Genomic DNA, 11,939 nt, shown 5'->3' on the forward strand with positions numbered 1-11,939 from the left:
ACATACTTCTATTGATTTCAGAGAGGAAAGAAGAGGGAGAGAGATAGAAACATCAGTGATGAGAGAGAATCATTGTTCAGCTGTCTCCTGCACACTCCACACCGGGTATCCAGCCCACAACGGGCATATGCATATGCACTGGGAATTCAACCATGACCTCCTAGTTCAGGGGTGGGCAAACTTTTTGACTCAAGGGCCACAATGGGTTCTTAAACTGGACCGGAGGGCCGGAACAAAAGCATGGATGGAGTGTTTGTGTGAAGTAATATAAATTCAAAGTAAACATCATTACATAAAAGGGTACGGTCTTTTTTTTTTTTTTTAGTTTTATTCATTTCAAACGGGCTGGATCTGGCCCACGGGCCGTAGTTTGCCCACGGCTGTCCTAGTTCATAGGTCAATGCTCAAACACTGAATCACACCAGCCGGGCTAGAGCCTATATTCTTAACAAGAAGCTAAGAGAACTTATACTGAAGACAAATTTGAAACTGGAACTGCATTACTATATTCAGAGTTATTATTTGACAAGAGCATTTCTACAGAAATCTGGCCTAATCCTTTAGAATAAAAACATTTTAAATGTCTGATTGTTTCACAACTGTGAAGCTGAACCTAGTCCCTCAACTGGTTTCTCTATTCCAATACTGAAATTCAAAAAAAAAGTTAGATTAGGTGTTTCAGGGCATGACATGACACAGCGGACACTCAAAACTGTCCAAATAACAACTTTCACTGAAGACTTACAATGTGTCAGGCATTTTACACACCTTTTCTTATTTAATTGTTAACACAGATATGTGAAATAGGTACTGTTGCCCATTTTAAAGGTAAGGAAATAGAAGCCTAGGCAGGAATTGATCACAGGAGTCTGGATCCAAAGTTTAAGCACATATCAACCACCTACACTATATTAAAAAGCAAATAGTGCTCTAGCCAATTTGGCTCAGTGGATAGAGCATCATCCTGCAGACTGAAGGGTCCCTGGTTCAATTCTGGTCAAGGGCATGTACCTTGGTTGCAGGCTCGATCCCCAGCCCTGGATGGGGCTTATGTGGGAAGCAACCAATCAATGTATCTCTCTCACATTGATGTTTCTCTCTGTCTCTCCTCACTTCCACTCTCTCTAAGAACGAATGGAAAAATATCCTCAGATAAGGAATAACAAGAAAAGGGGGGAAAAGCAAATAGTTAAAACAATGACTACATTGCCCTCTGAAAGAAAGAGAATCTTTGCATAAAGTTGTAACTCTCTATAATACTCTGGCTACCACTCATGCATTTTCTAATTATTTGTTAACATCACCTTTAATTTGGATTATCATTATTGTCCCAGGTCTGCATCTTGTCCTTGTGATTCATGGGAAACATGTCCACAACTGAGGCCTGGAACAGCTCATCCGTGACCACATTCATCCTCCTGGGATTTGCGGACCATCCGGAGCTCCAGGCCCTCCTCTTTGTCACCTTCCTGGGCATCTATCTTGTGACCCTGGCCTGGAACCTGGCCCTTATCCTACTGATCAGAAGTGACATCCGCCTGCACACACCCATGTACTTCTTCCTCAGCAACTTGTCCTTCATTGACATCTGCTATTCCTCTGCAGTGGCCCCCAAGATGCTCACTGGCTTTTTCCAGGAGCGGAAGACCATATCATTCTTGGGCTGTGCTACTCAGTTCTTTTTCTTCGTCGGTTTGGGTCTAACTGAGTGCTTCCTCCTGACCGCTATGGCATACGACCGATATGCAGCCATCTCCAGACCCCTGCTCTACACTGCCATCATGTCCCAGGGCCTCTGTACACGCATGGTGGTTGGGGCCTACACCGGTGGCTTCCTGAGCTCCCTCATCCAGGCCAGCTCTATATTTCGCCTCCAGTTTTGTGGACCCAATATCATCAACCATTTTTTCTGTGACCTCCCACCAGTCTTGGCACTTTCTTGCTCTGACACCTTCCTCAGTCAACTGGTGAATTTCCTCGTGGTGGTCACTGTTGGGGGGACTTCATTCCTCATCCTCCTTCTGTCCTACAGTTACATAGTGGCTGCTGTCTTGAAGATCCGCTCAGCGGAAGGCCGACGGAAAGCCTTCAACACATGTGCCTCGCACCTGATGGTGGTGACTCTGATGTTTGGGACGGCCCTTTTCATGTACCTGCGACCCAGCTCCAGCTACTCGCTTGGCAGGGACAAGGTGGTGTCTGTGTTCTATTCGCTGGTGATCCCCATGCTGAATCCTCTCATCTACAGTTTGAGGAACAAAGAAATCAAAGATGCCTTGTGGAAGGTGTTGGAAAAGAAGAAAGTCTTTTCCTGTTCATGATGATTGAAAACATATTTCTCCAAACTACTGGAGAGGTAAATGATCCATAGCATCTACCTCCACCTCTGGCTTAGGCAAGGGGGACATGTTGTGTGCATATTTGAAAATGTATGTTCCTTCCTGCTGATTCCTCTACTCATTCTTCATGGTCATGTGTCTACTGACCCCACCATGGATAGTCAGAAGGGGGAAGAAATTATTTCACCAAAAGAAAAAAATCTTTCCAGGGTAGCAAATTCTCACATTGGTATTACAACAACCACCTTTTATTGGGTGCTTAATATGTATCAAGCACAAAAGTTGTTTGATTAAATACTCATTGTAGTCTACAATGCTCATAGCACTATCTCTGTTACAAATGAGGAAACAAGGTCCCCACAAGGAGCACTGACTTACCAGGGTCACACAGGAAGTAAGGAACAGAACCCCCATGCAGACCCAGGTCTTCTTTTCCAGAGCCTTTGCTCTGCCCAAATGCTGCCTTCCACATTCATCAGCAAACAGCTCTGAAGTTGTGCATGTGCAGAACTCTTATTACTTGCATCAGGCAGAATCCAAAAAGATACACTATGCATAGTCAAGGTGAATTTTTTTAAAAAAGATGCCTACTCCACCAAACACTCTCTCCGAGATGTCTGTGTTGGACTCCCATGAGGGCTACTCAATAATTTGCTAAGCAAATGCTGAAGGGCATTAGCCTTTGCTGCCATTTCTAGCTCAGCTACGTAGGGGCCTAGAAAATTGTAGTTCAATGGTATCATATCAACACTCTTCTCTTCCCAATCACAGTCACCTACACTACCTACTCAGTCAGCATTTCCTTGATTTCAACATGTCATTCCTTTACCAGTTCAGCACCTGAAACCATTTCACAGCTCGGTCTCTGCTTTGATCAGCACACTCTGAGCAACTTCCTCTTGCTCCCTTCCACCTGAACTCTCTGCTCCTATAATGTCTTTGTTTCTTTACCTGAATGGATTAGCCCCTGCAGCCCCACATTCACTGTTATTTGTCATCATCTCAGGGGCATCTATCCCAGGCTGTCACCTCCAAGTCTCTACTCCTCCACGGCAGGCACTTGTAGTGGAGTTGTCCAGCACATTGAAGCTAATGAATCCCTCTTTCATTTCTTCGTGGCTCTGTCCTCTGCCCAACACATTCACTTTCCCATTAGTATAGGTCTACTGGATATGCAGGAGTGAGCCTCCCCTGAGGCTTCTTCCACCTCCTTTATAACCATAAATAAAAGGATAAAGAGACCTCTGTTTCACAACACGAGTCCATTGTTTTCACACACAAAAAAAAACACAAAAAACTCTGTGAAGGTTAGCTTTCTCCCTCTCATCACAAAATCTTCCACCTCTGAAATTTAGCTCTCTCCCCTAGAAGTTAGAAGCCAACTTAATCTGGTTAAAGTATAAAGTGATCTTATAAAATATTTGTAAACTCAACTTTACCAGAAACTCTTTCTAGAACATATTTAAATAAAGTTTTCAAGCAGAGATAAAAAGTTTTCCACTTATTTATATTTACTCTCTCTAGTTTCAAACTATTTTAGGATGACTTCCAAATATACATACACTGCACAAAACAAAGCGAGTTGCAAATAAGTGAAGAGTTGTATGTTCTTTACATGATCATTAGAAAAATACAGGCAGATATATATGAATCCTTGGAATAGAAAAGATTTTTCTAAACTTAATGCTAAAAACAAAACTTTAAAGAAAAGAACAGGTCTGACTATAATAGTGTTAAATTCTCTATGGCAAACAAAACATTAAAAAAATTAAAGGACAGATGTTTAATCAGGGAAAATATGCATGTGACATGTGTTAGACTATGTTAATGAAATGAATTAAAATGTTTATATTTATGTTAAATTAAAAATTATACTAAATTAATTTTATTTTCATTTAGATTCATTTACTATTTATATATAAAATATTAATGGTATGTTTTATAAGTCTACCATCCTCTCTTGATTTTTATACACATATGGTTCCTCCATAGAAAACATATTCTCCACTCCTGTCCTAAATAGTGCTACATACCTGCACATCCTATATAATAAAACCCTAATATGCAAATCAACTGAAGGACAGAACAACTGGCAGAATGACCAGTAGCTATGATGTGCACTGACCACCAGGGGTCAGATGCTCAATGCAGGAGCTGCCCCCCCTCTCCCCGCCCCCCATTGGTCAGTGCACTCCCACAGGGAAGCACTGCTCAGCCAGAAGCCAGGCTCACGGCTGGCTGGTGAGTACAGCAGCGGTGGTAGGAGCCTCTCCCACCTCCATGGCAGGTGGGTGGTAAGGAGTGAAGGGTCCCAGACTGCAAGAGGGCACAGGCTGGGCTGAGGGCCCCCCACCCAGTGCATGAATTTCATGCACCTGGCCTCTAGTCCTATCCTCTAATAATAGATAAACATGGTAATTGACTGTACCTTCGCTACACCTCCCATTGGCTAATCAGCACGATATGCAAATTAACCGCCAACAAAGATGGAGGTTAATTTGCATATGTAGGCTCCAAGCAGTGGAGCAGCGAGGCCTGACGTTTCCGGGGCCAGCGGAGCAGTGAAGCCTGATGTTTTCGGGGCCGGCTCATCTGGCCAGAACTCAGCCAGAGTGAAGGCCTGGGCCCCAGGTGCTGGAGGCAAACCGGTGCCAGCAGCCAGGGGAAAGGAAGGTCTATTGCATGAATCTCTTCGTGCAATAGGCCTCTAGTTTTTAATAAAACAAAACCAAAATATTCTAGGAAAAGCTGTATACTTTGTGCTCCTTCCCCTGAGGGGAAAGTTGCAAGGTGTGGTGTGAAGAGGGTGTGGGCTCATGAGGTGAGGACTGTGGTACAAAGTGTCCCTCTGAGTTATGCATGTTAGTGACTCACAAATCCTCTGTAAATGGGTCATTTGGAGGATTTAATATGTTAATCTATGCAAAATGCCCAGCATACACTCGGCAGACAATAGAAACTCAATAATTATGAGTCATTCTCTTTGGATGGGTTATTTGGAGGTGAAGGGGGCAGAATTTAAGATCATCAAGTGTTTATCCTGTGCTGTGTATTACAGACCCTCACGGACCACAAAGGAAAATGCTGAACTGAATCAACCCTGGGGAATCTCAGGGTCTGACCCCTGTGGATTATGTGCCCCTGGAAAATTTAAATGAGGAGGGTGTGTCCTTTACACCCCATAGAGCAGTGGTTCTCAACCTTCCTAATGCCATGACCCTTTAATACAGTTCCTCATGTTGTGGTGACCCCCAATTTCATTGTTACAAATTGAACATAATTAAAGCATAGTGATTAATCACAAAAACAATATGTAATTATATATGTGTTTTCCCATGGTCTTAGGCAACCCCTGTGAAAGGGTCATTCGACCCGCAAAGGGGTCGCGACCCACAGGTTGAGAACCACTGCCATAGAGTGATTAGCTTGGAAAGCTGGGGATTTTGGATTTTTTAAATCCTTACTTCACAAACACTTGAGGAAGTAATTCCTCGACAACAGGGCTATAGAGAACCAACTCTCCAAATGCACTGCTAACCATGGACTTTGAAAGTGCCTTCTCAAAAGGAGACATATGTAATACTCTTTGTAATACTTTAAGCAATAAAACAAAATTTAAAAACAAAAAAAAAAACCCCTAACTTAAAAAAAAAAGAAAGTGCCTTCTCTACTGTCCAAAGCAACAGATTCCAACAGGCGCTAGAAATGAGTTTCTTAGAGGTTACACTATCTCCAATCTCCTTTTATCTCCTCATTTCAAGTGTCTTCTACTCACAAACACACACTTGCAGTTTATTCTCTCCGTCTCATTAGACAGCAACTTGAAGACTGAAAGGGGCTACATGTGCCTGATTAGACTGTATCCAAAGCAGAATAACTTAAAAAAAATACAGTCGAGAGAACAAACTGCAGAGATAGAGAAAGAGAGAGAGAAGACAGTTGGCCGGCATTTTCTCTATGTTTGTACTGTCCAGTCTTCCTTAAGAGCCTTGGGAAATCACACTCAGCCAGGTGACAGGAACTTTTTTATAGCGTTTCTTCTTCATGCATTACTCTAGTCTTTCTGCCTTTCTATAAACTTAACCCAAATTCTTCCCTTTCTCTTCTGCTCCTCTGATGGGCATCCTAACCAATCTTAGAAATGTTGCTCCCAGGAAGAGAAATTAGAACAACAACAAGTTCCTGAGGAGATTGCTTGCTCTTAACTCCTATCCAAAGAAACAGGAAGTGCCATATATTCTAGGCATAAGGGAGGTCCGTAACCTTCAAATTTTCCCTTATTTTTATGCTGCTGCCTGGGATTCTACCATCTGACACTCACCTATTAGTTTAAGGCTGGTCCCCTTTTAAAATACCAAACATTCCCTTTTAAAAGAGGTTATTTTTTAAGTTTCATAGTCATTTGAACAGTACGGATCTAGAAAAAAAGCCAGAAGCTTAAGGGAGAAGGGAACATTGAGGACAAGTTCCTGAGCAGAAGAAGGTGCCCTCACAGAAAACTTCAGAACCCTCACAGTCTGGCTGCTAACATTGATACACATTTATGCATTTACAGAGAAAGTCACATTGACCGAGTGCCTGCAGTTCATGAAGTATTGTGCCAGGTAATTTACAGTTGCTATTTGATGCCATTCAGATGATCAAGGTTCTAATCCCAGATCCAGAAGTTGCTGATTCTGACAATTTATGGATGTCACTTATGCTCTCCCATCCTCGTTCTCTAAATCTACCAAAAGGACACTAGTCATTTAAAATTGATTGACATTTAATTTTCATATTTATTTTGCAAAATAGCTGCAGAAATTAAATTACATACATATATGTAATTCCTGTAATTTATGTCTCAAGGAGAGAATCCCCTCTTCTAAATTCAGGAAATCTCTATACTTTTCACAATAACAGTTCAGGGATTTCAATTATGTCAAAATCCCTGGTGATAAATCATTCTGATATGTTTCTAAAGTAGCATTCAGGGTAGCAAATTCCTGTTCCTTTTCTTCTGGTGTCAACTTATCTAGTAGAAAATTGAATTTATGGTGCTAAGAAAGCTTACCCTTAAATTCTGAATGTTCTTCTCAAGGTTATTCTCTAAACTTGTGGTTCTCAACCTTCCTAATGCCGCGACCCTTCAATACAGTTCCTCAGGTTGTGGTGACCCCCAAACATAAAATTATTTTTGTTGCTACTTCATAACTGTAATTTTGCTACTGTTATGATTCATAATGTAAATATCTGATATGCAGGATGTATTTAGGCGACCCCTGTGAAAGGGTCATTTGACTCCCAAAGGGGTTGCGACCCACAGGTTGAGAACCGCTGCTCTAAACTGAATTTTTAAGGACAAAATAAAAGAATGATGAAATAGAGTCCCTTGGTTGACTTTTCAAGCCTCCTGATGATGCAAATAATCTAAGCACACCAATTAAAAGACAGGGACTACAAAGTGGGGGTTTTTGTTAAAGACCCAACTATAGGTTGGGTCTCATTATAGAACAAGAAACCCACTCTAAATATAAAAATACACAGAGATTAAAGTAATGCAATGAAGAAAGAAAAATAAAAAGAAAACTGGAGTAGATATGTTAATTTGAGATAAAGCAAACTTTAAAAAATAGAAAATTATCAGAGATAAACAGAGGGTCTTTGTTTTTTTTTTTTTAATATATTTTATTGATTTTTTACAGAGAGGAAGGGAGAGGGACAGAGAGTTAGAAACATCGATGAGAGAGCTCGATCAGCTGCCTCCTGGGGATGTGCCTGCAACCAAGGTACATGCCCTTGACTGGAATCGAACCCGGGACCCTTGAGTCCGCAGGCCGACGCTCTATCCACTGAGCCAAACCAGTCAGGGCAAGGGTCTTTGTAATGATAGTAATAAAAGGGTCAATTCTCCGAGATTACATAATAATCCTTGATATGTGTGCACTTAAGAACAGAGTGTCAAAATAAGCAAGGCAGAAGCTTATAGAAATATAAGGAGAAACAGATAAATCACTATTATATTTGGAGACTTTGATCCCCTCAATCAGTAATCAGCAGATCCAATAGGCAGAAAATCAGGAAGGATGCATTGCCTTGAACAGCAGCAATGATCAACTGGACCTAATTGATATTTATAAATTACTTTTCTTCAAAAACAGCAGAATACACATTCTTCTCAAGCTCACATGAAACATTCACTAAGATAGACCACATTCTGGGCCAAAAAACACACTTTCACAAATTACACAAAATATGCTCTCAGACCACAGTGGAATAGAAAGCAATAGCAGAATGATAGATGGGGAAATCCCAATATTTACACATGTTGCTTAGCAACTTTTAATAACTCCCATGGCATCAGCAACTGCATTACTCCTCTTTGAAAATTATTTTTCCTACAAATATCTGACACTATTCCCCATGCTGCTTATTATACTCTTAGACTTCCAGTTCAGTGTCTAAGTGAGCAGTGGACAGTGCACATGTTTGGGTGAAGAGGAACAGAGCCATGAAGATGGGGAAACACCGCAGGCTCACTTTCTAACCTAAAGGTAAGTGAAGGCATCCTGAAGACACAATTGCAGGCAACTTTAGCTTAGCACACATATAATTTTCTAATATCTATAGTGTTCAGTCTTCAGCCTCTGAAAGGTAAAATATCCATGTGCGATTATTGATATGTATGTCAATCAGAACTAAAAGGCTTTGGCTGATTAAAATCTCCAGCCTCTCATGTAAAATATTAGGCTCTAAGCTCCGTGTCCCCATAACCACTGTATAGATGCCACAGACATTATAAGAATCAAAATAAAGATGAAATGTTGCAGTAAAATAGAAAGCTTTGCACACATGTGAGGAAGTTACTCTTGCAGGACATAAGATAAGCCAGATTCAAGTGACCACTGTCCTCTCATCTCCCTCTGATTAGAGTAAGGACATAGAAGTGTGATGGTTCTTCCTGTAAACACGGGGTACTTACAGTAGGAAAGAAGAACCATCAGGATAAAGACTTTCCAGACCATTTTCTGAGTAGTAACGATTATTTGGATGCTTAAAAGAGCCTTATAACAATATACGACAAGTGATGTTGCCACCTCATACCATACTCCTAATCCTAACATGTCTTCTCCCAACATAGACCTGGAAGAAGGTGATCCCCATCATGGGCCAGAGTAACCACACTACTGTGAAGGAATTTGTCTTCCTAGAATTCACTCGCTTTCGGGAATTGGAGTTTTTCTTGTTTGTGTTCTTCCTTGCTGTATATGTGACAACTGTGCTGGGCAATGCCCTCATTGTGGTGACCATCACCTGTGACTCCCACCTGCACACTCCCATGTACCTCCTCCTAAGGAACAAATCAGTCCTAGACATTGTGTTTTCATCAGTCACCGTTCCCAAGTTGCTGGTAGATCTTTTGTCAGAGAGGAAAACCATCTCTTACAATGGCTGCATGGCACAGATCTTTTTCTTCCACTTTACTGGTGGGGCAGATATTTTTTTCCTCTCTGTGATGGCCTATGACAGGTACCTTGCAATCGCCAAACCCTTGCATTATGTGACCATTATGAGAAGAGAGGTGTGGGTGGCCTTAGTGGTGGCTTCCTGGGTGGGTGGTGGTTTGCACTCAATTGTCCAGATAATTCTGATGCTTCCACTCCCCTTCTGTGGCCCCAACACCCTGGATGCCTTCTACTGTGATGTGCCCCAGGTGGTTAAACTGGCCTGCACTGACACCTTTGCTCTGGAGCTTCTCATGATCTCTAACAATGGGCTGGTGACGCTGTTGTGGTTCCTCCTGCTCCTGGGGTCCTATACCGTCATTCTGGTGATGCTCAGATCTCACTCTGGGGACGGCCGGAAAAAGGCCCTTTCCACCTGCACCTCCCACATCCTGGTGGTGACTCTTCACTTTGTGCCTTGTGTTTACATCTACTGCCGGCCCTTCACTACGTTGCCCATGGACACAACACGGTCATCACTCCCATGCTGAACCCCATGATCTACACCCTGAGAAACCAGGAAATGAAGTCATCCATGAAGAGACTGAAGAGGAGACTTGGACCTTCTTAGAGTAGTAAACTGGGGTGAGCAGTCAGACTGAGACTGGAAATCTAATTCTGATTTGGTTTTCTCAAGCTGCTAGCCTTAGGGTAAGAGAGACAACTAGCTCTTTCTCCAGTCATTTCTAAACATTCTCATAGCCCTTCAACTCTATTAGAAGGAATATAAGAACAAAAGGAAGAGATGAGATTGAACAACATAACTATAGACTTGTGGACTGGGAAAAGTATGGGATATAAGATTAAAATCAACAAACTAAATGCTATTTTTTGTGTAATCTGTGACTCTTTTTTTAAAAAATATATTTTTATTGATTTCAGAAAGGAAGGGAGAGAAAGAGAGAGAAAGAAACATCACTGATGAGTGAGAATCATTGATCGGCTGCCTCTTGCACGGCCCCTACTGGGAGTTGAGCCTGAAACCCAGGAATGTGCCCTTAACCAGAATCAAACCCAGGACCCTTCAGTCAACAGGCCAACACTCTATCCACTAAGCCAAACCAGCTAGGACTAGTCTGTGACTCTTAAGCCAACATATTTTACCTCACTTTCAACACTTGTAATATAGAAATACTATGTCTACTAACAAGGTTGTCATGAAAATAAAACATGATAAATGTTGAGAGGATGATAGTTGTGATGGTGAGCACCACTTCTGGCATTAATCAGGCATACAATCAATATTACCTATTATCTATCCTGCTATCCCTAAATAGCACATGGACAGAATATGGAGGTACTTATTTCACACATACTTTTTCTGGTGAAAGTTATTTCCAGTTGACTATTAAAATAACTTCTTTATTTTATACTTTGAGTACAGAATTTTCAATATATTTCACCAATTAGTGATAGTAAAAATTAAACAACTTTTTATACTTCTTTTTCTTTAACTTTATTTTTATTGTTGACACTATTACAGATGTCCCCCCCAACCCCCACCCGCTCCTTTGCCCACCTGCACCCAGCCCCTACTTCCCCTTCCTTCTGGCCATCACCACATTGTTGTCTGTGTAAATAGACCAAAAAAAATAGTAGCTTTTGTTACTGCTGGAAATCAGGATATTTCCTATCAACTCCTATTCCACCCAAATCTACCTCTACTTCTCTTGTGACACATTTCACATTTGCCATGCATTATGTTCATCAATTTACACAAACCATCCACTTTTGATCAACTGTAAGCACTAGGATAATGGGGTCCAATTTATCCACATACATTCGGAGGTTGTTATAAATATTCTCTTGATGCCTGGCTGGTGTGGCTCAATGGTTGGGCATCAATCCATGAACCAGGAGACCATGTTTTGATTCCCAGTCAGGACATAAGCCTGGGTTTGGGCTTGATCTCCAGTAGGGTGTGTGCAGGGGGCAGCCGATCAATGATTCTCATCATTGATGTTTCTATCTCTCTCCCCCTCCCTTCCTCTCTAAAATCAATATATACACTGAGTGGCCAGATTATTATGACCACCCCATCAGTACAATGAAGTGAATTAGTTATGCTAATAATAATAATAATAATAATAAAACCTTGAGTGTATTTGCTTAGGAA

General features: G+C 41.5%; 2 protein-coding genes across 2 annotated transcripts; both read left to right on the plus strand.

The window, feature by feature from the left end:
* The first annotated feature begins 1,358 nt into the window (after positions 1-1,358).
* OR5A1 (olfactory receptor family 5 subfamily A member 1) lies at positions 1,359-2,321 on the plus strand. Its single transcript, XM_070426604.1, has one exon. The coding sequence runs from the start codon at positions 1,359-1,361 to the stop codon at positions 2,319-2,321; it is 963 nt and encodes a 320-aa protein (XP_070282705.1).
* Positions 2,322-9,483: 7,162 nt separating this feature from the next.
* Positions 9,484-10,394, plus strand: OR4D6 (olfactory receptor family 4 subfamily D member 6). Its single transcript, XM_070426605.1, is given in 2 exon segments — positions 9,484-10,285; positions 10,288-10,394. Coding segments are annotated over 2 exon segments (909 nt in total).
* Positions 10,395-11,939: the final 1,545 nt, after the last annotated feature.

Source organism: Myotis yumanensis, unplaced genomic scaffold, assembly GCF_028538775.1.
Source record: "Myotis yumanensis isolate MYYU_CA2020_CCGP unplaced genomic scaffold, mMyoYum1.0.hap1 SCAF_10, whole genome shotgun sequence".
NCBI lineage: Eukaryota > Metazoa > Chordata > Mammalia > Chiroptera > Vespertilionidae > Myotis > Myotis yumanensis.

Excerpts from the sequence above, each read along its gene's own strand:
- OR5A1 (XM_070426604.1), top strand. The coding sequence starts at position 1,359 with ATGGGAAACATGTCCACAACTGAGGCCTGGAACAGCTCATCCGTGACC.